A 27,174-nucleotide genomic window follows, 5' to 3' on the forward strand; every position below is an offset into this window, starting at 1 on the left:
CTAGCAGAGCCTGCTTGCTTGCTTGCTTTCTAAGACTTATGTTTGCATGTGTGCATGTGTGCATGCAGCTGACTATGGAGGCTGGAAGAGGTCATCAGATTCCCTGGACCTAGAGTTACAGCCGGTAATGAGCCACCTGGTCTGGGCTCTAGGAGCAGAACTCCAGTCCTCTGCCAAAGCAGTTAGTGCTGCAACCACTGTCCATTTCTGCAGCATTGGGGCTCTGTAAACTTTTCCCTACAAACCCTTTTAGCCCAAGAAACTTTTACATGACCCAAGTATATACATTTATAAGTTAAGTATAAATCAAATATTTATGGATAATAATCATTAAGAAATGTACTGCAAACCAAGCGTAGGGGTTCACACCATTAATACTGGTGCTCAGGAGGCAGAGGCAGAAGTGGGTGGAGCTATGTAAGTTTGAGGTCAGCCTGATGTATAAAAGAGACTTTCAGGATAGTCAGGGCTACACAGAGAAACCCTGTCTTGAAAAACCAAAAAGAAAGAAAAAACGTAAAGCAATGTATCGCAGAACAGTCCTTTGGTATACATAAGATTCTACCATTTAGTAAACTGCATGCTAATGAGATGGATGTACATCTCGTTTAAATTTAATAAACAATTAAATCTTGACTGAATATTCTCCAACATCTTTTGGGACTGATCAATATTTTCATTTTATAATCTGTCAGTACTAAGAATTCTGCTTTACTTAAAAACAGACAGGAGGACCAATGGAACAGAATCAAAAACCTGGATATTAATCCACAAACCTTTGAACACCTGATTTTTGACAAAGAAACAGAAAAAAAATCAAATGGAAAAGAAGAAAGCATATTTAACAAACAGTGCTGGCATAACTGGATACCAACATATAGAAGAATGAAAATAAATCCATATCTATCACCATGCACAAAACTCAAGTCTAAATGGATCAAAGACCTCAACATAAAGCCAGCCACACTGAACCTCATAGAAGAGAAAGTGGGAAGTAACCTTCAATGCATGGGCACAGGAGACCACTTCCTAAATATAACCCCAGCAGCACATACAGACAACTCATGCTAGAGAAGTTATGGGGTAGAGGGAACACTCCTGCATTGCTGGTGGGAATGCAACCCCTTTGGATGGCAGTGTGGCGACTGCTCAGAAAATTAGGAAACAACTTTCATCAAGACCCAGCAATACCACTTTTAGGTATATACCCAAAGGATGCTCAATCGTATCACAAGGACATGTGCTCAACTATATTTATAGCAGCATTGTTTGTCATAGCTAGATCCTGGAAACAACCTAAATGCCCCTCGACTGAAGAATAGATAAGGAAAATGTGGCACATTTACACAGTGGAGTACTACACAGCAGAAAAAAATAACATCTTGAAATGTGCAGGCAAATGGATGGAGCTAGAAAACATCATACTGAGTAAGGTAATCCAGACTCAGAAAGATAATTATCACATGCACTCACTCATAGGTGGTTTTTAAACATAAAGCAAACAAAACCAGCCTACAATTCACAATCCCAGAGAACCCAGACAACAATGAGGACCCTAAGAGAGACATACATAGATCTAATCTACACGGGAAGTTGAAAAAGACAAGATCTCCTGAGTAAATTGGGAGCATGGGGACCATGGTAGGGGGCTGAAGGGGAGTGAAGACCCAAGGAAGGGAGCAGAGAAAAATGTAGAGCTCAATAAAATCAATAAAAAAGATTGAAAAAGAAATCTGCTTTGCATAAATATATGTAGTACAAAATGGAAAGGGGAGGCTAGGCAGTGGTGGTGCACACCTTGAATCTCAGCAAACAGGAGGCAGAGGCAGACGCAGGCCAGGCAGATATCTGTGAGTTCAAGGCCAGCGTGGCCTACAGAATGAGTTTCAGGACAGCCAGGACTGTTACACAGAGAAATCCTGTTTCGAAAAAAATAAACAAACAAACAAAAAGATGATTTGTTTGGAGCCATTACAAAAAGTGCTAGAAATTCTGTCCTAGAGGCCAATCAAATTTTATTGAGCGATTTTACATGAAATTCAAGTCAGCAGTAATTCAAGCTGGAGTTTTCAAAATCAAATATCAAGCAAAGAAAGTGATTTAAAAAAAAACATTTAATTTTATTTTATGTGTATGGGTGCTTTGTGTCTGTGCACCATGTACATGCAGTGCCCATGGAGGCCAGAAAAGACGCTGGATCCTTTAGGACTGAACTAACAGATGGTTGTGAGCCGCTGATGTGGGTGATAGGAACTGAACTCTGGTCCTCTGCAAGAAAAAGCAGTGCACACTTCTAACCACTAAGCTACCTCTCTAGCTCAGACACCACTTTAATGCTAGCTGAGGAATGTTGGCAGAAAAACATTAGTGATCCATAGTTCCCATAGTTTCTATAAGAGCAGAAAACTAGGTAGATGCAGAAAGAAGGCTAAGAATCCTAACAAAGTCATCTCCAGTATGAGCCAAGATAGTTTCTAGAGTTCGCTGGCACTGGGCATGGTGTGATGGAATATGCACACTGTATGCTAAGAACCAAGGCTCAGGGGGAAGTCACAGGATATGACATGGACACGCATGACCAGAGAAGACAGCTCAATTCAGCATGCTTTTGCTTTTGGTTTGTTTGAAGTAACCATGCATTCAGAAATCTTTAATGGCTGCTAAACTTTCCCACCCCTAAACTCAGTTCCAAGCTGGGTTACAATCTACAGTTTGCAAAACTGGAGTTTAGTCCTAAAGCTGAGTTCGGCCTTCATAAATTTTAACTGGGACTCAAAAATAAAAGAACACCTGTTGGCGTCTCTGCCTTCTAATCCCCTAATCTTCTATCTGGGTTCTCCCTTCCCTGCTCAGAGAGTTGTAGGTGGAGATTTTTCTCCCTCCCACCAGTCCCACTGGACCGGTTTCTCTCCGCCCACTGGGTCCCTGCAGCCACTTGTTAAATAACCACTCTGAGGCTTAGTATCAGTTATGATTGTTTGGTCAATGACTTTACTGGCTAGCTCTCTCTTATAAATTAGCCCATTTCTGTTCATCTATATATCACCACATGATTGTGGCTTCCTGGTGATGCCCTGGCATCTCGCTTCCCCGGCGGCTACATGGCATCTCCCCAACTCCACCTTCTCTCTCTCCCTATCTTTGTTTTGATTTCCCACCTCGGTATATTTTGCCTGGTCATTGGCTGAAATCTCTTTTGAAAGAGAAAAAGGGGGAAAATGGATGGGGTGGGATAATAGGTAGATTAGTTATCTACTTGTGAATTATTAGTTACAGATAGAGGCTTGTCTCCCAAATTGGCCCCCAGTATGACAATGTTGAGAAGTGTGACCCTTAGCAAGCAAAGGAGAGGTGGAGAAGATGCCTTCAGAAGGGCCGTCAGGATCCCAGAATCACTCTGAAATGCTACTCAGTGATGTCCTCTCCCCTCTTGCATGCAATCCCGCCATGCTCATTTCCAGGGGCAGAAGCAATCTATATTTCCACCAGCACTGACTACGGTTCCTTCCCCCCATATCCTCCCCAGCACTGCTGCCATTGTTTCCTCCGTTTAAGCCATCCTGACTAGGATGAGACGGAATCCCAGAGTAGTTTTAATTCATGTTTCTCTAACAGTGTTGAAGCTGCTAAAATGTGTTTATTGGCCATTTGTGTTTCTCCTTTTAAACGTCATCTGTCCAATTCACTGCTCCATTTATTAACTGAAGTTTTTGGGAGTTTGATGGCAATTCTTTATATATTCTAGATACTAATCCCCTGCCTGGTATACAGCTGGCAAATCCCCTTTCTGTCATTCTGCTGGTGGAGTCTTCTGCTGTCCCACTGTCAGTCGCCAGGGTTATTTCCCAGGCTCTAGCTGACCTTGTCCGGATTTTAAGATGTTTCCCCTAGAAACAACTGCCTAATTTCTGAAAGCAACTTGGAAATACTTAGTCCTATGTCACTAAATTCATCACTACTTGGTCAAAAACAGTCTAAGAATTCCACCCTCCGTACAGTCCTGGCTGCGTTACCACCCCTGACCACCACACCGCACAGCAAAATCACATCCAAGGTCCCCGGGTGAACTGGGGGTGTCACAGCCACACAAACTGCTCAACACAGCTGTCATGTCTTTTTAATCTCTTTTAAGTTTTTCTTCTCCTCCTCCCCCTCCTCCTCCTTCTTCCCTGTCCTCTCCTCCTTCCTCTTTCTCTTTTATGACATGGAGCGTTTGCTGGTCCGGTCACCTCCTCATGATTTTAGGTTGTGGTTAAACACCTTTATCGAGAACTCCACAGAGATGACATGAGCACTCGGAAGTACGCTGCTGCATCAGAGGCACCCACCACAAGCTCGTCAGAGTTGACTGTATGCTGAGGGTGGTGCCCTCAAACTTCTCCCTTTACCACAAAACAAACAAAAAGATCAATCTTAAATAAACCAGCGTTTTCTCTTTCATACTAAGAGCACAGTACTGATGCCCTTGTCTGCACTGATCTGTTGGTGTGTGTCATATGTTCTGTGGCAATGCAAGAGACTGTGGCTAAACTACATGAAGCAGCACTCCTGGGTACTACCCAGTGCAAGTCTGCTCAGAATACGACATCAAAGGGCAGCGAGGGTAAAGCACACTGTGGGCCCTCCACACTCCCTAGCCATGTCCTGCATTCAACCAAGTGTGGATCTACAGTAATTTTTAGAAGCTCTGGATATTAAATATGCACAGGGCTTATTCATGTCAGGACTCTCAGCACTGTGCTGGCACTGCCATGCAGAACCGACTCCATCCAGGAAGGCCTAAAACTGCAAGCTGGAGCGGGCGTACACCATCAGGAACACGGCGTGTAAACATGACTGTCTGCTGAATAAGTGGTCTATAGAGTTCGGGAAATGAGTGACGGACACTGATCTCACCCTCCCCATCCTTGCCCTCAACTGGGCAGAGTGCTCCAGAAAGGTTTTTGTGTGTTTGTTTTTGGTGTTTTGAGACAGGGTTTTTCTGTGTAGCCCTAGCTGGCCTGGAACTCCCAGAGATTCGCCTGCCTCTGCCTTCGAAATGCTGGGATTTTTAAAGGCATCGCTGATCAGATCAAGGAAGTATTAACACCACTGCAGGGAGAAAAAAAAAAAAATCACTGGGGATCCCAAGAGCTTCCCTTTCTCTTTGAGGGTTACCATGTTTGATTTGAATGTGGCAAGTCCCATGTGGGCTCATGTATTTGAACACTTGGTCCCCAGCCAGAATAGCTGTTCTGAGAGGTAATGGAACCTTTTGGAGGCGGAGCCTTGCTGGAGGAAGTACATCATCAGGGGCAGTCTTTGAGTCTGTGCGACCTGGCCTTACTTCCTGTGTGTGGGTGAAACTGGATCTCTGTTTTCTGACTGGCAGACCAGACCCATATTCCTGCTGCCACCCCTCCTTCACCATGACTGACAGCATCCCCTCTGGAACTGTAAGCCATGATACTTACTTCCCCAGCTTGCTTTTGGTCAGGGTGTCCCCTCACAGTAACGCTGAAAACTAATATCCCGTCTAAGAACCACACCGGGGACAGCTCTGAAACATTAGTATAAAGGGAAAGAACCCAGGTGAGGAAGGGAGAGCCAGGGGCAAGCTGTGGACATTAGATATGAGGCTGTAGTTCTAGCTCTGACAACAAGCAGCAGTCTGTCTCCTCGGACATGGGGGGGGGGGGGGGGGGGGGGGGGGCCGGGGGGGGGGGGGGGGGGGGGGGGGAGGGGGGGGGTGGGGGGGGGGAGGGGGGTAGCCCTGAGCTGGCTCATGGGGGGAATACAGAACAGGGGGGGGGGGGGATGAGGCATTCCAGGTAAGGGCAGCTGCATGCAAGGACGACATGTGTCCAAGATCAGGGTGGCTGCGATAGAGCTAAAGACAGAGCCAAGGGGCCAGGTGAAGCTAGCAACAGACCACCAGCCCAGCATGGGAAGACCCTGGATTTCAGCCCTAGCATTAAAAAAAAAAGAAAAGAAAAGAAAAAAAAAAGAGAGAAGAGGAAGAGAGTGATAATCAGGGGATTCACACAGATGTACCAAACCTCATTTTGTTTTTATTTCTCATTAATTCGTTGTTATGATTTGTAGTGTGGGAGACTGAAGCCAGGGCCATGCCCCTGAGCCCTACCTCAGCCCCATTCTTTCTGGGTAAACTGAACAGCCCTGGTGTCTGTGGCAGGGCTGTGTTAAGACTTCCCAGGGACCTGTAATGGCTCTGGCACTTAGGAACTGAGGCAAAAGGATACTGCAGTTTGCAGTCAGCCCGGACCAGTCTAACCTAAATGGCAAGGCTCTATGCCTTAAATGAAATTTGGATTTTAAATTAAGATTTTAAATAAAATAACTGTATAGTAGCGAGACGCCTCAGTGGGTAAAGCTGCTTGCTACCCAGCAATGCAAGCCTAACTGCCCAAGTTTAAGCCCTAGAAGCAACATAAAATTTGAGAGAGAAAAGATTCTCCACATGCACACACACACACACACACCCATACACCACTAAAATAGAACAGTGCAGAGCACAATCAAAAACCACATGAAGCTGTAATTCGGTGACTCAATGCTGGGGTAAATGCAGGCTTCACACATGCCAGCCAAGCTCTGCCATAGAACTGCATCTGTGATATGATATGGATTATCCCCAGGATTTTAATAGTAACTCAAAGTTTAGAATCGTTAGGCAGAAGATACGTCTCGTGGAAGAGAATTTTATACTCTCCGTATCCTCTAACAATGAACAAGAGTCCATCATCGGAAAAGAAACCCCGGGCATGGAGTGCACTTCCAGACACAATCTTCCCCAGCGTGCAGACAAGCTTTCAATGAAGACATAAAGATTAGGAGGTGGGGGACGCGCAACTGCAACTTGAAACTGGGGGCTGGGAGTGGGGGGCAGGATGCGGTTGGCTATTGGACTCTCTCTACCCTCCAAACTCAGGCCTCTTTTCAGTTTACACTACCGCCAGCAAAGCTATCACTGAGAGGCCAGGAAGGGCCAGCTCCCCTTCCGTATATTTGCTTAAGATATGAAGGTTAAGTAGTCATTGTGCTCATAAAAGTCGGGCACTTTCAGGCCTATTTAAGGTCTCCGCTTACCTCCAAGTGACTAAGCCTGAAGCCAAAGACAGACGAAAACTGGGTTGATCAAAGGCCGGGCTGTCATTAAGTGAAAATGAGGGAAGATGAAAGGCTGGCGGCCACTTCAAAGGTCCAGAAAAGAGCCCTGAGTGCACAGCGGAGGGCTGGAGCACAAGCACTGGCTGCAGCTTAATGGACTGGATGGCATTCCTGCAGCCACACATCTGCACGCCGACTACACGAGACAGAAGTGTGAGGGCAAGCCTGAGTCCTGTTTCCTGCCTGGAAGCAAGGAGAAGGGAAGCAGTGCTTCCATGATGGCAGTTGTTTTTCTTTAAAAACAAGGAAGGGAGGGAGGGAGGGAGGGAGGGAGGGAGGGAGGGAGGGAGGGAGGAAGGAAGGAAGGAAGGAAGGAAGGAAGGAAGGAAGGAAGGAAGGAAGGACGGACCCTGAGATTCAAGGACAATTTGGAGAAGTTGACACGGGAGAAGGTGTTCACAATCCCACCTCAGCAGTTTTCTGCAGGCCACACAGTGTGTAGCTCAAGCTATGTCAACTCTAGGAGTAGGTGGACGTGATCCTAAGTCTCCATTCCCAGTAGTCTGATAAGAGCTGGTAGATGGGCGTGCTGCCCTCGCCGGGGACTGGCCCTCAGCTTTTGCACTAGAGTGGACACAGCGCCACTGCATGAGAAAACTAGGCTGCCGGAGGGTTGCAGACACCTCCCGCCCACCCCAGCCATGCCACCCACCCTCAGCATCTCAGCCCCCAGGAGCTGCAGATACAGAAGTGTGGTGGACCCTTAAATCCTCACACACACATGCTCTTCCCCTAAAACAGCCTCCCTGGATTGACTTTAATACTCAAGACTATCTTAACTGCAGCTCTGGACATCCCAATGGCTTTGCAGCCAATTGACAGGGGCTAAGGAAAGATAAGGCCCATGCTGAGGACACTAAGAAGAGAGTGGCCCAGTGGGCCTGGAATGAAGACAACCACAGCAAGCACCCAGAAGTGACTTGTTAGAGCTGTTAAGTACTGCAGAGCTTGACACAGGCACATTTACTTCATGCCAGGTGAACAATATTGGTCCAGGCTCTATTGCTAGTTTCGTTTGAGGGAAATGGAGACCAAAATGGCTCAACAATATACCCAAGGTCACACACTCTGGATTAATGAAGACCCAGAATGCCACCCAAGCCTGACTCAAAAAAACACATTTGTAATATTTGTAACCCTCAGAGAGATGTAACAGAGCAAGTCAGTGGCAGGCGAGCAGGAGTTTGCCCGTGAACAGATCCCGCAAGCCAAAGGGTGCAGAGACAAGCTTGTATGTAAAACCCTTGCTTGCTATGTGCCCTCCCTCCTCTCGCTTCCAATCAAACTTACCATGGTGAAAACCCTCTCACATTCTTAGTCAAGAGCTGTTATTTGGCTGAGCAGGTGGAGTGCATCTTTAAGCCAGCACTTGAGAAGCAGAGGCAGGAGGATCTCTGAGAATTCAAAGACAGTCTGGACCACATAGTGCATTCCAGGACAGTCAGAGACACACAGTGAGTGACACTGTCTCAACACACATACCCCAAAAGGCTGCCTTTTGTGCTGAGCCTCGATAAGTGCAACTACAGGAAGCCAATGACAATGTCTGAACCTGGTGTGACACGCATACGCGTCTGTGGCCACCTGTGATTTGCCCTGCTGACAGACTCCATCTGTAAGTCCACTTTCTCCTCTCCTCATCCTCAGCCCCACGTGTGCAAGTACATGATGTGTATATGCACACACGCGCATGCACACACACACACACACATGAACACACACACTATGCATGCTCTATAGAGATCTCAGTTCAGCATGTATGGTAACAATCTCTTTCTCATTAAAAACAGATAATACTGGTGGTGAACTAAACAACAATGTCAGATCATCCACTTCTCGAGAACAGGACAGCAGCACAGAGCTAGCTCGGCTAAGAATGCCCTGAGTTGGGAATGACCTGGCATCATCAATAAGGTTACTGAGATACCACTACTTAGCAAAATATTGTAATATAAAGATACGTATACACAGAGCATTCCAATACTTACAGAATGGTTGGATACATTCTATTCTAATATCTTTTAATTTTATAATTGCTTTATTGAGAGTCACATACCCTTTTGGAGCCAATGTAATGTATCTTATGTATCCTCAAAGCTGTGCAATAACCAACATCATCTGGTTTTAGATTTTATTATTGTTTGTATGAGTGTTCTGCCTGTGCACATACTACACATGCATGTAGTACCCATAGAGGCCAGAAGAGGGCATTGGAGCCACTGGAACTGTAGTTAATATGGTTGTCACTATGTGGGTGCTGGGAACTAAACCCAGGTCCCTCTGCAAGAGCAGTCAGTGCTCTTAACCACTGCCTGTGCCACCTCTCCAGTCCTCTGGCTGTGTCCTTGACTGCTCAGAGTTCTATATATATATTCTGAACAGTCCTTTTTGCAGAAAACATCTGTGAAAATATTCTCCCATCCTATGAGCTACCTTTTCCTTTGTTACTATGTGCAGTCTTTACCTTAGGAGCAAAGGACTCCCCCATTATCCTCCTGCCCTGTTTCTTGAGAAGCTGGCATATACCATCTCAGTGACTGACCACCTTCCCAAGCATTCCTTCCTGGCAGTGCCACACCCCAGCTGATTGCAGAAGCTGCATGTGCTCTGCCAGCTTTTCCTTCCAGCCTCCCTGACAACAGCTCCCCTGCTACAATGTTCCTAAATTGTTGTGGCCGTGACATGAGGTTAATGGGAATTAGACTAATGAAGAAATAAGGAAAAAGTACAATGTTTTGATTTGGGGTGCTCTAGAGCCTATTAGCATTTGGCAAATTAAATGGATGAGTGGTTTGCGGCCAGAGGCTTGGCTATGACATGATGGGTCTCCAGTCTCTCTAGGCTATTAACCTCAAGGGTTTAGCTGGTTGTCCATCTCACTCCAGTCATGCTTTCCGGGGACAATGGCAGTAATCCACAGTGTCCTCCAGCCCAAGCCCCATTCTACTGCATACAGATACAATGGTGGGCTGCACCCGAGGACTCTTGTATGCTTCTTTGTTCTTCCCTGGAATTGTCAGCTTGGAACAATCCACTGTGCTTGCCCACATGCATTTTGGCAGATAACCTCAGATGGTCCACACATCAACCACTGCACATCCATGGCATGGGTCTCAACAGTGGCCAAAAGCAGAGAAGAGAGTAACCCAACACAAACCCAACCTCGTTGCCACATATACCCATGTCAGTATATTCCCTTGCAAAGATGTCTGGTCCTCTCCTGGGCTCAGGTCACAGCACTGTCAACACAATGGAGGACAGGAAGAGGAGACAGAGAGTGAGTGAGACAAACACAGTCAAGAACCTCTCTCTGCAGTCTAAATGCCTGATGGAGGAGGGTCATCTGTCTATTGGTTAATTAACAAAGAAAACTGCTTGGCCTGATAGGTCAAGAACATAGGTAGGCGGGGAAGACAGAAAAGAATGCTGGGAGGAAGAAGGCAGTGTGGGGTCAGTCACCATGATTCTCCCACCCGAGACAGACGCAGGTTAAGATCTTTCCTGGTAAGCTACCACCTTGTGGTGCTACACAGATTACTAAATATGGGTTAAAGCAAGATGTGAGAATTAGCCAATAAGAGGCTGAAACTAATGGACCAGGCAGTGTTTAAAAGAATACAGTTTCCGTGTAATTATTTTGGGTAAAGCTAGCCAGTGGCCAGGAGCTGGGCGGCAGGAAGCGGCGCGCAGCTCCATCTACAGATGCCCATGACCGCCCAGTGTGACCATCAGTAAGGGGCAGACAGGGTAGCTTCTAAAGACCTGGGACCCAGTGAACTCATAGTGTCCATGACCTCAGCACTCCTGTGAAAAGCTAAAATAGTTCTTGGCAAATTCTAACCAATCCCCAGACATTTTCTGCCTTTTTCCTTACAAGTCTTCTCTTCCTTGCTTAGCGCAATGCTTTCCCAAGCCTACTCAGCAGAGCTCCCCAATAGGCTGGAGCTGGATGCATATATCTATGCCTGACCCCAGTCCCATGTAAAACTATTCCAGGGGCATCAAAAGTCTGTAGTCCCAGCACTTCCAGTAGAGCCTGGCAGACTCGTGCCACCTCCACTTTCAAACTGATCCACACTGGGATTGATCCGATCCAGGCCTCTCATTACCTCCTTAAACATCTGCAGCCCCAACTCCTCTGTGGAGCTCACACCACAGTCACCTCTGCAGACATTATTCCCATTGGTGTTTTTAAAGTGTCTGCCTCTTTCGAAACTTAGTGGCCTCCCTTTACCTGGCTCATACCTCAGTTTCCCCATTTGAAAGCTACCTTTGACATTAGCTGCTTTCTATAATTCACTCCCCCCAAGACTCTGAGCAAATCCCTAGGAGTCTGTGACTTCCAGTCAGTCGGTGTCTCAGAGTCCACAGAAACAGGGGGGATGAGCACAGGAACAGGGGGAAGCTTTAACTGCAGAGACTAGCCTTGGTGTGTGCACTCAGAGAAACACAAGGGCATTTTTCTGGCTAACATCCACAGAGCCATGGCCAGATTCCTCAGAGATGCTGGAGAAAGGCACAGAGCAGGGTGAAGGGCCTCTGAGGATCTCCCTGGAAATACCTCCCTGTGAATATAGACAGACATCGGCTATAAAAGAGACAGTAAACAACAGGTAAGTGTCTCAAAGGCCCATGTGTTCAAGGCTGGACCCACCATTGTGAGTGGGAGGAAGGCAGGTTGTTGGGGACGTGGCCTTGAAGGAGGTGTGGCCTCTTGGCCACCAAGAGCTCCTGATACAATATGCAGCCTGGCCACTGGCCCAAAACAAGGCTAAGTAACCAGGATTGAAACCTAAAGTAAACCTTTTCCTTAGTAGCTTTGCTCTTCCGGATGTTTTATTGTGGGTGGATTGCTAACACATTTGGAAACGTGCAGCCTTTTGAGATTCCAACAGTGTCAGTGGTTTTAGCTTCTGATCCAAAATACTTTTCAAAGGCTACTTGGTGACAGAAGGGTCATTTGTGATAGCCACGTGTGACCCTATGTGTTAGAAAATTATTAACGGCAGTTCATTTCAATTACATCTTGAGGTCCACAACCCAGCCCCATGATGACTGAAACCATCCTTCATGGCTTTAGGTTAGAATGATACCTGCTTCTGAGGCTTAACAAATATACATTTGGTGTTTCCAAAACATAGGACGTAGCCGGGCGGTGGTGGCGCATGCCTTTAATCCCAGCACTTGGGAGGCAGAGGCAGGTAGATCTCTGTGAGTTCGAGGCCAGCCTGGTCTACAAGAGCTAGTTCCAGGACAGGCTCCAAAGCTACAGAGAAACCCTGTCTCAAAAAAAAAAAAAAAAAAGATGCTAGTCACCAAAACATAGGACATATCTCTACCTTGAATTAAACAAAAATAATCAAGGAACCAAAAACGTCACTCAGACACCAAGCACACTGTTACTGCCACTGAGACCATGACACTCTTACATAACTTAATATCGTGGCTGCAATGGTGGCGGAATGTGAAACACGAGTAAAACACAGAAATTCTCAACCCAAGAAAGAAATTGTACAAAAATAAATAAATCAATAACACACACACCACCACCACCACCACCACCACCACAAACAGAACAGAATTCCCACTTACACAGGTGGACTCACAGCCAAACCCTACTTATTTTCCTAAAGGTTCTTGCATTCTCCTCCTGACATAAAGAAAAGAGACGGTGTGTGATAGAGCACAATGACCAATACAACTTAGAGAAGACAGAGTTGGTTTGGTCTTACAGTTCCAGAGGGTTAGACTCCATCATGGCAGGGAGACATGGCAGCAAGCAACGAGGTGGAAGGAGCAGGAAGCTGAGGGATCACATTTACTCTCAAAGCCCGTGCCCACTGACATATTTCCTCCAGCAAGGCTGTTCTACCCTAACCTCCCCCAATAGCGCCACCGACTGGATACCAAAGGTCCAAATGCCCAAGCCTGTGGGGGACATTGTTATCAAACCATCACAGAGATCTAGCACAGAGGGTTTTCAGCGCCTTTAAAGCATGAATAGTCATTTTAAGAAGGCATTTACTCTCTGCATTCTAAACACCACTTATGGGATCTGAGTTACTGTCATCCCATTCTTCAACCAGGGCCAGGGCAGCATCTGTCCTGCAGAAAATCAGACATATATGCAAGGGGACTCATCAACCCCCATGAAGAGAGGTGAAGAACAGGTTGTAGGCACTCCAAATCGCCAACAATTCTGCACGACGTGCAAGTGGATGAGCAAAGTCAAACAGAATGAAGAAAAACCAAAGGAAGTGGTCCCAGGGTAACAACAGATTGTCTGCCCTCTAGCTGAAGGATCTTTGACTTCACTCTTCTGCATGACTGCTTGGAGTCTGATTTGCACACAGAACTATGCAAGTGCCACTGGTAGAGAGAACACACAAAGGTATAGATTCATATCAACATATCCTCCTACACCACCACCACCCTGCCTTCTCGATCCAGGCTGGCCTTGAACTCCTGATCCTCCTGCCTTCATCTATGGAGTGTGGGTATTATAGGCATGCACAACCCTCGAGAAACTTACACGTTAAGATGCCAGGATGTGGAGGAGGCAGGTTTAGCAATGAAAGGGGATCTAATCAAATGACAGTTGCCATTGCTTAAACTGTCAATTTTACTATGACTTCAGTCCTCCTCTGTCCAAAGAAAACCGTCACTAGCTGCAAGATACTTCAGATTCCACTTGTGGAATTGACCACAGAACAGTCTAGAGAAAGAAAGCCGTTGAATTTTATAGGGATGCTTCTGTAAGGCTGCTCCTGGAGCAGAAAGTGCTCTGTGAGAGGGGACGGACACAGAAAGAGACAGAGTCCGTTTCCTAGTTACTGGTATTGTTTAAACAAACAAACAACAACAAAAACCTCAGGCTGGAAGGCGAGCTCAACTCCTGAGCACTGTGCACACAGACTGGTACAGGAAAAGTCACTACCAGAACGCTGTGACCCCAGAACGCTGTGACCACGGCCGAGGGCCCACTGTGCCACATCAGTGTTTGCCGTATCCCTTGATCTGGCTTCTACTGGTTTATAGGCTTGGATTTGACATGTGGAAAAACAGACTCACCTCTGACAACACACAAATCACCACCTCTATGGTCCTGAAACCGGACAGAAATGTACCCTGCCATCCTCCACCACCACCACCAGCAGCCAAAAAGCTCACCGAGGAGAGTGTCCCTCCTCATGCGGCACCAACAATCAGAGTTTTGACTGGTGTCTGTGTCAGATCGGATTATACATTAGCAATGACTAATACCTCAACACTGTCCAACCACCGGGAGCTGAAACGTAAAGGACTCGGTGCAGATAAAGATTTAGAGAGAGCGCACACGATGGTGCCTTCTCCATGCAAAGCACTAGGGCAGCTCCTTAAAAGTCTACCATGCCCAGCGACCAGACAGTTCCACCTATGAGTACTGATCCAAAAGAAAGGAGCATAGAGACTGGAGTGGTGGCTCAGCGCTTGAGAGCGCCAGCTGTTCTTACAGAGGATCCAGGTTTGGTTCCTCGTCCAACACTGCAGCTTACAACCATGTATAACTCCAATTCTGGACTCGAAAAGCACTGTATACACATGACGCAGAGACATTTGTAGGCCAAACACATGTACACATAAAATAAATCTTGTCAAAAAGACATGAGCATGCATGTTCACCGGAAGCTGTGCAACGCCATGGACGCACGTAATGACACCACGCTACACCAAAAATGGGTACAAAAGAACACTGTGTCTGGGATAGTCTGCCATACTAAGACACACCCAGAGCAGCAATATTCGTGACAGGTGAAATCCTGTCAACTCAGAGTCTACCCACCTCAGAACACAGAAGTTCACAAACACAACAGGACAGTTCTGATCATCCAACAGCACAGATGAACCTTACGCCTCAACGCTGTGTAGAGCAGACCCCCACGTGTGCTGAGATAAGACAGGTGGGGCTGACTTGGATGACACCCTGTGGCAAGTGTGAGGAGTCACAAAGAAGCATCACACAGCTCTTGGGAACAAGGTACCGGATGAGCCAGGCTTTCACTATGTAGCCCAGGCTGGCCTGGAAGTTCTCATCCTGCCTCCGCCTCAGACGACAGCGTGAGGCACCACACCGAGCCTGAAAGATCCTTTATCCAGATCTGGTACTCGACTAGGACAGATGTGCTGTTTAAAGTAAACAAACAAGCTAAAACAGAAGGTACGGTTTGGAGATGCTAGGGCCAACCACTCACGACCGAAACACAGGTCACCCCAATTTCCCCAAATGCTAACCTAAACAAAACCCCCAGATGAGCTTTCTGCACACAGTTACAATGACTGACCAGAAGGAAGCCGCTGCACACCATGGATTCCCTCCACAAACCAGCACCAGCCCGCCATGAAATCAGACTCAGTCCTCTTCTGCTTCGCGGTCTCCCACTTCACGAATCGTTCTTTCTTAGGTGCAACGAACTCAAAATTCTAACTTGCTGGGTTCAGTGGGAAAGGGGAGATAACCGATGACCCAGACTAGGGCATATACGCCCATACATATACATGCACACAAAAGAAAAAATAACATACAAATTACACTTTTAAAAATAAAATTCTTACTTAATCTGATCTTATTTTTGACGAAAAGGAAAGGAAAGCAGCGGCGAAGGCGGCTCTTCACCGCTAATGACGTCTCAATGAAAGCCCAGGGTGAGGGAAGGAAAGCCAGGCAGACGGAAAGCCAGGCAGACGGAAAGCCGTGGTCACCATCCAGGGGAGCCTGGGTCTGCGCCTGGTGTTGGCAACACCAAACACTGCGGCATCTTAAGAGTAAGCACCCAAGACAGGAGCATTACCGTAGCCTACACTCAGGGATTGTTTTCCCCTATTTTTTTACTTGAAGACTTTTTTCAAAAAAAATTTCAACAAAAATTTTCAAAAAATTTTCAAAAAAAATTTTTCAAAAAAAATTTCAACAAAAAATTGCAAAGCAAAATAAAACAAAAACTCCACCAAAATATCACCAAGTTCATTCTGTGTTGGCCAACTGTTCCAGGCACAGAGCCCACCCTGGGGTGTGGTGGATAGACCCAGTGACACGCCATTGGAGAAAACTGATTTTCCCTTTACCAGTGGGGATCAGTTGTAGGTAGCTTCTTATTTAGGGTGGGAGCACATCTGGCTTGAACCTGTGTGGTCTTGGGCACACTGCCAGTCTTTGTGAGTTTCAGTGCATCGGCCCTGCTGTATCTGGAGGACACCATTTCCCTGGAGTCACCCATCAGAAAAAAATCATCCTGAGTGACATAACCAGACCCCAAAATACAAATATACGTTTTCTCTTATATATGGATGTTAGCTTTTAAGCTTTCAATATGTGTGCCACAATGAATAACCACAGGTACTGCGAGAACCTCCTTCAGCCAATAGCCTTTAAGATACCAGCCCACTCTGGGCGATTATGGAACCTTTTGGTACTACTCCACATAGGAGTTAATATCTTAGTTAGGGTTCTATCACTGTGAAGAGAGACACCATGACCACGGCAACTCTTATAATTAAAATCGATTAAACTGGGATGGCTTGCTTACAATTCAGAGGCTCAGTCCATTATCATCATGGTGGGACATGGCAGTGTGCACACAGATGTGGTGCTTGAAGTAGCTGAGAGTCCTGTACCTAGCAGGCAACAGGAAATGGCCTGAGGCACTGGTATGCCTTGGGCGTGTATGAGGCCTCAAACCCACCCTCACAGTGACATACTTCCTCCAACAAAGCCATACTTCCTAATAGTGTCACTCCCTATGAAGCTATGGGTGACAATTACTTTCAAACTACCACAGTTAGGTACCTACAATTGCTCATTCATATTATTGAGGCAGGGTCTCTCAATCAAATGCAGCTCATTAATACGGCTAGTCTCACTAGTGGGGCTGGGATTAAAGGCGTGCGCCACCACCGCCCATAGTAAGAGGTTAGGGATTTAGCTCAATGGTAGAGCACTTGCCTTGCAAGTGCAAAGCCCTGGGTTCAGGACTCAGCTCCGGGGCTGGGGAGGGGAGAAGAGGGGGGGAAGGATGGTAGTAAGAAGGGAAGAAAGAACATGGGTAAATGAAAGTACTGCAAATACTAAAATTAAAATCAACCCTGACTCTGGAATGGTGCAGTCATATAATGGAAGATGAGGAAAACTGTTCAAAAGCTACATTCGTGGCCCCCTTAACTTATGGGGGAAGAAACATGGACACAGCCTAACTGGGTGATGGGTAGTGTAAACAACTCCGCGGAAGCGCTTGGCAGCACACAACTGCATGAAAACACTCAATTCCAGAGTCTGCTCCATTAAAGTCAAGTCATTAGCCAAGAGGAATTAGCAGGCCACTATTTTCATGCGAAGCAGACATAAACTGAAAATTAAGAACAATGCCCACGGATAATGCTCTCTCATTCATAACTTCAGCAGACGCACGGGGCTTGTGATGGCTGTTCTTAGTTTTTAACTTGACTACATCTGGAATTAACTAAAACCAAAATAGCTGGGCACACCTGTGAGGGATTCCCCCCCCCCATAATTAAATCATTTGAAGTAGGAAGATTTATTTCTAATCCCAATCTTTGAGGTAGGAAGATCCATCTTAATCTGGGCCACACCCTCTGCTGGAAGCCTACATAAAAGGAAGGAGGCTTGAGCTCTCTCTGCCTGCTTGCTGTCACTCTTCCTAGTAAGTCCATTCCTTCGCTGGCATTAGAGCCTACTTCTTTGGGATTCAAGTGTACACCAAAGACCACATGAGACATCCAGCTTCTCAGACTGAGCAACTACTGGATTCCTGGACCTTGTTGGTAGACAGTCATTGTTGGACACAGCTTCTAAGTCATTCTAATAAATCTAATAGATAGACAGACAGACAAATAGATAGATATTCATTCATTTAATAAGTTCTGTTCCTCTAGAGAACTCCGACTAACATGCCACTATTACTGAAAATAGTGCCCCCTCCTGGCTCCACAAAGCCAAGAACTGTCTGGATTCTGCCTCTATCTAAGCTTTCTGTTCCCTAAAGGCCATAGGAAGCTGTTGCTTGATGGAGGAAGGTCACTGGTAATAAACAAACTGCCTTGGCCCATTTTGATAGGCTATCCCTTAGGTGGGTGGAGTAGGCAGAACAGAATGCTGGGAGGAAGAGGAAGTGAGCTCAGAGGGCATGCTCCCTTCTCCTGGGCAGACACACGCAATGAAGCAAGCCACCAGGTCAGACATGCTGAATCTTTCCCGGTAAGACCGATGCTACACAGTTTATTAGAGATGGGTTGATCGGGATATCAGAATTAGCCAGTACGGGCTAGAGCTAATGGGCCAAGCAGTGTTTAAAAGAATACAGTGTCCATGTAATTATTTCGGGGCATAAGCTAGCAGGCAGCCGGGGTGCTGGGGACGCAGCCCCGCCACTCCTATTACTACAGTTGCTGAGGCAATGTTGACATGTCACATGTCAGCTTCCAGCCACCTGCCTGTTGATATAGAACCAGTCTCCCCACTCAGGCATCACAAGCGCAACCCAACCACACTCTCCAAAAAAGGCCCAAGACAGTCTAGACACACAGTGGTGGGGAATGTGAATGAAACACTAGCTGGGGAAAAATTCCAACTGGAGCATCAAGAGCTATTTAACAACGAGTGAATGAGTAGGAGGTGGTGTCAGTCCCACAGCTGAGGTGACCTTTGCTGCTGCAGCACGGCTGCCCATGGGGAGGACACAACACTTCATAACCATTCAACCCCTTCACAAGATCTCATTAAAGCACCAGAGCTCAGGGTTGGGGCATGTGCTATGCATGTGTGAAGGCCTGGGTTTCATCCCCAGCATATTCCACAACCCCCAAAAAGATGGCATACAGAGTGATTCCAATTACATGGCGCTAGAAGAACAAAACAATGCAAGACTGGAGATGTGGACCAGCAGCACTTGCTGCTCTTGGAGAAGACCCATCAGTTCCCAGCATCCACATGGTAACTCACCCACCCTGTGACTCCAGCTCATCCAACAGCCTCTGCTGGCCTCCCCAGGCACCACACACACATACTTAAAAATAAAATCTTTTTTTAAACCCCATCTACAGCCTCGGCATGGTGATGTACTCCTTTTAATCACAGCATTCTGTGAGTTTGAGGCTAGTCTGGTTTACATAGTGGGTTCCAGGCCAGTCAGGGCTACAGAGTCTGTCAAAAATAAATAAGTAAATAAAATGGATTTTCTACTTTTTATTTTGTTTTGTTTTTTTAAGACAGAATTTCTCTGAATATATCCCTGGCTCTCCTGGAACTTACTCTAGACCAGGCTGGCCTCTTGACTCTGCCTCCTGTGTGCTGGGATTAAAGACATGTGCTACCACTGTCTGGCTGGATTTTCTACTTTTTTTCTAGGGTAAATAAACATTCTTTCAACTAGCAGCGATTCACACTGTTAATATTGAAGATATTATACATGAGGCCCTGAAGTTAAAGTAATTCACAGAATTCTAAGGCTGACAGAGAGGGGGCTAGGAGATGGTGCACTAGTAGTTAAGAATGCATTTCCAGTTTGCATCCGAGGACCCACATCAGGTGGCTCAGAACCACATTTAATATCAGCTCCAAGAAATCCAACAACCTCTTCTGGCCTCTGTAGACACACCACCACACAAACACACTAATATAAATAAGACTTCAGAATTTTCAGAAAGTCAGCACAGTAAAGCAAACCAGCAGAAAGAATACTCCTAGAACACGGGTGGCCAGACACTGCCACACAAGCCTGCATACCTGGTGCCCACATGAAGATGGAAGGAGAAAACGGACTCCACAAAGTTGTCTTCTGGCTGCCACCATGTGCAAGGCACACACAACCCCCTGCCCCATAACATACATGTGATTTAAAAAAACACTCAGAGAGGGTGAAGCTTAAGAGTGCTTGCTGCTCTTGGAGGTGACAGGAGTTTGTTTCCAAGAACACAAATGAGCACTCAAAACTGTGTCTAACCCAGCTCCAAGGGACCTGACACTTTCTGCTGGTCTCCCCAGACACCTGCATCTGTGTGGTACACATACCCACATATGTATATTAGAAAACTTAAGTCTTTTTTTTTTTTAAATAAGTAAGTAAATAAATAATCTTGGAGAACAGGAAACACTAACTTGGGAAGTGAGATGTGGGCAAGAGAGTGCAAACAGGAGAGAAGTCATTTAAAAAACGAAGCCCCTGTGATGGGGGTGGGGGATGTGTTTGCTTTTGTAGGAGTACAACCAACTCAGGACTTTGGTTTTCAAGTAAAAAGGGGAGGAGGGCCTGCTTCACACTGCTGAGCGAGGCTAAAAAATAATTACCATGAGCTAAATATATAAATAGCATTAAATATAAACTGTCATTAAATAAACATTAAATACATAGAGATGAAGCAGATACAGCCAGGAGCATCCCCTGAGAAGACTTTTTTTTATAGATCTGTACACCAGCAAAGGCTAAATCTGGATCTGATTCCTTCATGACAAAACCCAGTTTTCTTCAACATCCTGGCAGTGAAGCAGAAGTAAACTGAACACACCACAGGGCCGGCCGGCCTGCATCTCTCTCTCTCTCTCTCTCTCTCTCTCTCTCTCAACATTTATTTGGGAAGGGGTAGGGGGCCAAAGGACAAGCTTGGGAGTCAGTTCTCTCCTTCCACCATGTGGGTCCCAGAGACAGAAATCAGGTCATCAAGGAGCTTGGCTTAGTTACCTTTACCCACTGAGCAATCTCCCTGGCCTAGAGATTTCTTTATATCTATATGACATGGTTTTAAAAGCTTGCTTCACAACAATGAACCCAGACACCTTAGGAACATAAGGCAAAAGAAGGCTGACTTCTAACAAGCCAAGTGCTGGCTCCCAGAGATAACAGCCCAAATCAAACAAACCTTCCAGAAGGGGATTGAGAATTATGGGCGTGGAGCTGGAAGGAAGGAGGCTCTAATCATACCTTCCGGGCACAAGCTGTAATTAGCAAAAACACAAGCACTCACCTGGGGGGGGGGGGGGGGGGGGGGAGAGAGAGAGAGAGAGAGAGAGAGAGAGAGAGAGAGAGAGAGAGAGAGAGAGAGAAAGAGAGAGAGAGAGGGGACAGAGTGCTGTAAGATGCTAAAACTGAAAGACTTCCACCATAAAATGGCTACAGAGGCAGCACCACAGATTACATCCAAATCAAGACCAAGTCACTTGATCTGTATGTAGGGCTAGGAACCAAGTCTGCGACTTGTGGCCTCGTTCTGACGGCCTTTTCACCCAACAGCACTGGAGGCTCTGAAGCCTCCCAAAGCCTCTGAGCTCTTCAGACAAAGAACAATGAAACTAGGCCTCCATCAACCTGTTGCCAGTAGACTGGCAAGAAACAAAAGAGCCCCATGCCCAGACTTGCAGGGCCTCACTCTGCTGGGCAGCCCAAGCGTGTATGTTCCCTTCCCATTCAGAAAAACGGATGTGAATGCAGCCTGCAGGGAAACAAGTGGGAATTACGTTCTAAAACGACAGTTCCAGGCCCCGAGGACCTCTACATGCCCCTCTCTGAAGCTCCGAGACCATTGCGCTTCGCAACTCATCCTCACTTTCTCCCGAGACAAATCGCACTATTAAATTAAAAGGCGAGAATTCCTCTACCAAATTACACACTAATGACTGTCAACCCATAATTGAAGAATCACTAACAGCACTTTACAGACACGGGCAGCCATGAGCATTTATTAGGACCTAACTTTTCAGAACTGAGTGATTATGTAAGCGTGGCTGCCAGCCATCCTGAACACTCCCACTCCCCACTGCTTCATGGAAGGCTCCCTCTGGGGAGCTCACCTCTAGCCAGGGCCGCCACCACCTCCTCCTCCTCCAATCCCATTCCACATTCTATAGCGGCCGGAGAGAAAGTTCTAGAAGGCTAGTCACCTGCAGCTAGCATCAGGACAAAGCCCGCGAGCTGGGGTATGAGCCACCCCTCCCCCACCCCAGCAGGCCCAGTCCTGAGGATGTAAACAGAGAGGGGACAGTAACCTTCGTTAGAGAAGAGGCCCAGGGGCCCACTGAGATGGGCTCCAACCTCACCTCAGTCCTGCAACAAACCCCCAAATCCGCCCGAACAAAGAGAAACTCTGGGCCTAGAACAAGACGAAGGTATTGATGGTGTCTAAGAGCCTGGTTGGCTCTGTGGTGATGAGTTAATTAGAGAAAACAACAGTCCATAATTAAAGGCTGCATTGCACAGCAGTGGCCGCAGAGCCGCCAGGGAAAGCCTGCAGACTTCTGTTGTAAGTTGGGCTTTTACATAAAGCATGACCTGGAGCCTCAGAGGGCCCTGAGTACTCTGTCTTCGTAAGGCTTGTGACCATCCAGTGGGATGAACAGGAATTCAAAAGGAGAACAGTAACAGTGCTGGCTACGCCTTTATTATGGAGACAGAGGCAAAACTGACCTTCTTTAGATACAATGGGCCCAGCCAGAAGAATAGCAGGATGGAGTGGTTAGCTGTTGGGCATGGTGATAAGAGGCCATGAAGCTTCTGGGCTTGGTCACTAACACAAGCTATTTTACTAAGTCATTAGTGCAGAAACTGGTTCTCACAGGTTAGACAGATGTTCTGTTTCAACCGCTCTGCTCTCCAGAACCTGCACAGGCCTCTTAGTCCTCCTTGGAGGTGACCATGAGGGTGGTACAAGGATGCAGTTACCACACAGGTTTGGGCTATAGTGAGGCTCGGTGGGAGAAGGTGGACTTAGCAGAAGATAATGTGGGTTCCAGCCCAAGACCCCAAGGAAGGAAGACAAACTGGAGTGGATTCAAAAGTAAGACCCAAGGGTCCCTGTGTGGAAGCTGCTGAGAGGAGGAAGAGGGTGAGGACACAGTTCACCCGACACAACCCAGGCTGTGGTAGAAGCAACCTGGGCAAGCAAAGCTCCCCCACCTACACCTTCACTTCTAAAGCCAGCAAACACTGAGCCTGCCCCTGGTTAAAGGCAAGAACAGATCAAATACTACCTACCCCACCCCATCCACTCATGATCCTCATAGCGGCCCTGGCACTCTGGAGGGCCGGTCTGTTCAATGCAAACTATCTCAGCACACTTCCTTTAAACTGTACCAATTTTCTGTTTGTTTGTTTCAGACAGGGTCTCACTATGTAGCCCTAGCTGCCCTGGAACTAAGTACAGCAGACCGGCCTCAGACTCACGGAGATCCACCTGCCTCTGCCTTCTCATGCTGGGATTAAAGGTGAGTGCCACCAGGCCCAGTTCTGTTCTGCTTTTCTACAGGAGAGAATCCCACGTCTAATTTATACCCATCCCTCCACACGGCCCTGGCAGTGGAGACCAGATGTGTGTGGTGTTTACAGTGGGGAAACCAAAGGACGTAAACAACTGGCTCCAAACACCACTCTGGTTTTGCTGTGCTTTTCTTCATTTCCTGTGTATTTATTTTGGTGTTAGAATAATATTACCTTTCATAATAAGGAAAACGGGAGCAGATGTTTAAACTAAACAGACGATAGCCTATGATCCCACACATCCACTAGGCTCTCAAAATCAAAGTCTGTTCTTCCAAACAGCGAAGGAAACAACACAGCTAACTGCTGGCTTATGTGCTTTCCACGGAACCGCACGCCCACCTGGAGGAGCTGCTGAACTTCCTCCCCAGACACAGGAACAAACCTGGTCCCAGCGTCCTGGCAGCTTCAGTGTTCCTCGCTCCCCGCTTGATTTTTAACTATCAGATTACTTGTTGATAAAGAGACCACATTAAAAGTTTTCATCTTTTGTTGGGGTACAGGTTTTGGTTTTTTTTTTTTTTTAATTTAAAAAAAAAAGACAGTACATGAATCCCACCAGAAACTGCTTCTGAGAATCGGGCCTTTGAGATGAAGGAGTTTAGAGGCCAACATATTCCGTACATGTAAAGGGAACTTGTCAAAGTAAAGTGGTATCTTATTTAAAAAACAAAACAGCAACAACAACCAAAAAAAAAAAAAAAAACCCTTTAAATCTGAGATTATTATCCATAGTTAATTTTAAAACAAGCTTGAAAGGGTATGTTTTCAACCGCTTTAAGAAACAGATCTGAAACTTCTACACAAAAACACAGCACAGCTCCCCACTTTAACTTCTGCCCAGGAAAAAGCAAACAACCCGCTTAGTCTAGTCTAGGAGAAAACCCAGAGTCCAGTGCCCCCAGCAGGAAGATGTGCCTGGACTCCAGCACGCTTTTACCAGGAAAGACTCCCTGGCAGTCCCAGCTCATTCCCTGCCCTACCAAACCCCAGGCTCAACCAGGCCATTACCCTGGACTCAAATGGCACGTAGGTAAAAATTCCAAAAGATGGAATTGGGGTTTTCTTTTGCTCTACTCCGGGGAGTGTCCAGGGGAAGGGGAGGTGATGAACCAGAAGAACCTCGGGATGGGAGCATTTTCCACTTTCTTTAGCCTTCTGGCAGCTGGGTTGTGTAATCACCCGGGACCGGGGCTGGAGGCAGCCCGTCTCACTGTCACAGGAAATGGGGCGGCAGACAAAGAGCCGGCCTGGGCTCCCTGACACCAGGCCTTGCCAGCCCCACAAAATCCACAGAAAAAAAAACTAACTAAATGTCTGAGACAATGGCTCCGGAAAACAAAAACTCATTGTGGCTTTTTGTTGTTGTTTCTCCACCACACAAAATCCAGAACAAGAGTACACACAGAACACTGTACACGGTACTACATCTAAAAATACGTCTGAGTCCCTCCCTCTTCTCTAACACCCACATGCTTACCTTCCCCTTGTTCTTATAAGTTCCTCCCCTCCGTAAAATGGCAACAAAATCAAAAGAGAAAAGAATTTAAAGTGTAACGATCTTGTCAGATCTTGTCAGTAAGTTGGAAGCAAACTTACAACATGTCCCCTCCAGTCCTCCCTGCTGCCACCCTCCTGCCAGACACCAGGAAACTGCCCTGAAATGGTGTACCACTTTGTCTAGGCACTCCACCATCCCAAGAAAGACAAGAAAATGTTCCGAAGCCAGCGGATCAGAATCCCCCCACCGAGGAGGAGTGGCCGCTACAGATACAAACAAGAAGTCCATCCTACAACATCTACCTTCGTAGCACAGAACCCCGATGTTGTTGTTCATCTTGTCCAAGTACTGGTAGTTCAACAGGTCCATCTTCATAAACAGCATTTATCTGTCCGGCTAGCAAAGAAAGGCAGTTCTTTGCTTTCACTCCCGAAGAGAAAGTTTCAAAATTCAGTCTTAGCTGAGTAGCTCCAGGCTCTCCTAAAACTTTAGTAAAATAGAGGCCCAGCCTCACAAGAGTCAAGCAAAGTATATAAAAGTTTTTGTTTTTAAAAAAAGATCACACACACACACACACAAAAAAAATCAGAATCAAACAAAACCTGTCCAGGGCTTACTGGAAGGCAGTGTCTGTATTTCGTCCTCTACTCGGCTTTAAAAAAAATCACTTCAGCAGTCTTCCAAAGCTTGTCTTGAGGGTTTAAAAAGAAAGCAGTAAAAAAAAAACACAAAGCACATTTCTTAGGACAAAGGCACTCTCCCTCACAGCCCGCTGCAAGCTGACTGCGCTGACATGCTGGCTATGCTTGGTATGACTCGTATGTAAACCAGCTTCCTCTGCTTGGGGAGGTGGGGGCCGAGCATGCTCACTGGAGCCTCGGCACAGGATCAGGCTCTGGGCGCATGCAGAGTTAGCAGGAAACAGAAAGAGGAGGGGACAGCGAGGCGCAGGGGGCGAGGAGTCTTTCCTCTTTGGAGCCAAAGGCTGCCAGAGGCCGTGGAAGAAAACCCAGTAAGTTTTAGAGTGTTTTGTTTTGTTTCGGGGTTGGGGGTAGGCTGAGCAGAAAGTTAAAAAAAAATCTGCCGTGGAAGCAAACTACATGGAATTTAACTTTCGGGTGACTTCATTCCAGGGGCTGAGAACCCTGGGCTTCCACTGGGGTGTGCTCTGCTGGGTACAAGGTTTCTTTGTTTCTTTGTAAGATGGTTTTATTATGTCCAGGGACATAGTGAGTGTTTTTACTTTCAAGTCAATGTACATGCAACTTCCTTCCCAAGCCCTGTGGCTGCACAGACAGGCCTAGAGATAAATCTTTCCACAAAGGAGGAAACTGAGGCCCCCCAAGACTGAGTAGACTACAGACCCAACCTCCACCTCCACCACACACACACAGACACACACACAGACACACACACACACACACACACACGCCTGGGGTAGGTTGGGGACACTATCTGGAGAGGTGTCTACTGGGTGGCTAAGAGCACTGAGGGCTTTGGCAGAGAACCCAAGTTCAGTACCCAGCACTCACAAGGGATCTAATGCCTTCTTCTGACCTCCATGGGCACTATGTCCGCACAATACACACATAAACATGAAGAAAAAATATCCATACACATAAAATAAAAAATATTTCTCTTTTGATGGCGAAGACAGGGTTTCTCTGCGTAGCCTTGGCTGTCCCGGAACTCCCTCTGTTGACCAAGGGCTGACCTCGAACTCACAGGGATCCACCTGCCTTTGCCTCCCAGGCCTACCTGGGCCACAGATAAATCCACCTCCAAAAAAGACATCACCGCATTCACGTACTTTAGAATGAAGAACTTTTTAACAGAATTTTTTTTTTATTTCTTTCTTTTTTTTTTTTTTTTGGTTTTTCGAGACAGGGTTTCTCTGTGGTTTTGGAGCCTGTCCTGGAACTAGCTCTTGTAGACCAGGCTGGCCTCGAACTCCCAGAGATCCGCCTACCTCTGCCTCCCGAGTGCTGGGATTAAAGGCGTGTGCCACCACTGCCTGGCTCATAGAATGAAGAACTTTTTAAAAAACAATTAAGGACATGACTGAAATAATACAGATACAGGGAAATGAGCAATGTCCCTTCCATAACTCAACGACATTAAAAACCGTGGTTCTCAGGCAAGGGAACACCAGACTCAGTCCCCAGGAGCCTACACGGTGAAAGGAAAGAACCAACTCCCCAAAAGTTG

General features: G+C 46.6%; 1 protein-coding gene across 5 annotated transcripts in view; it reads right to left on the reverse strand.

Moving 5' to 3' along the window:
* Window positions 1-27,174, reverse strand: part of Vgll4 (vestigial like family member 4) — a 110,678-nt gene that overhangs the window by 35,420 nt on the left and 48,084 nt on the right. The window contains exon 1 of one of the 5 annotated variants that reach the window (XM_050148306.1): window positions 25,269-25,791. The exons of the other annotated variants lie outside the window; for them this stretch is intronic. Coding sequence (XP_050004263.1) covers window positions 25,269-25,350 — 82 coding nt within the window. The 5' untranslated portion in view covers window positions 25,351-25,791. Of the gene's footprint in view, window positions 1-25,268; window positions 25,792-27,174 lie in introns of those variants that run through there. 5 annotated transcript variants of the gene reach the window in all.

The sequence above is a fragment of the Alexandromys fortis genome, unplaced genomic scaffold (genome assembly GCF_014885135.2).
Source record: "Alexandromys fortis isolate MF-2015 unplaced genomic scaffold, M_Fortis_MF-2015_v1.1 scaffold_59, whole genome shotgun sequence".
In the NCBI taxonomy this organism is placed as follows: Eukaryota; Metazoa; Chordata; class Mammalia; order Rodentia; family Cricetidae; genus Alexandromys; species Alexandromys fortis.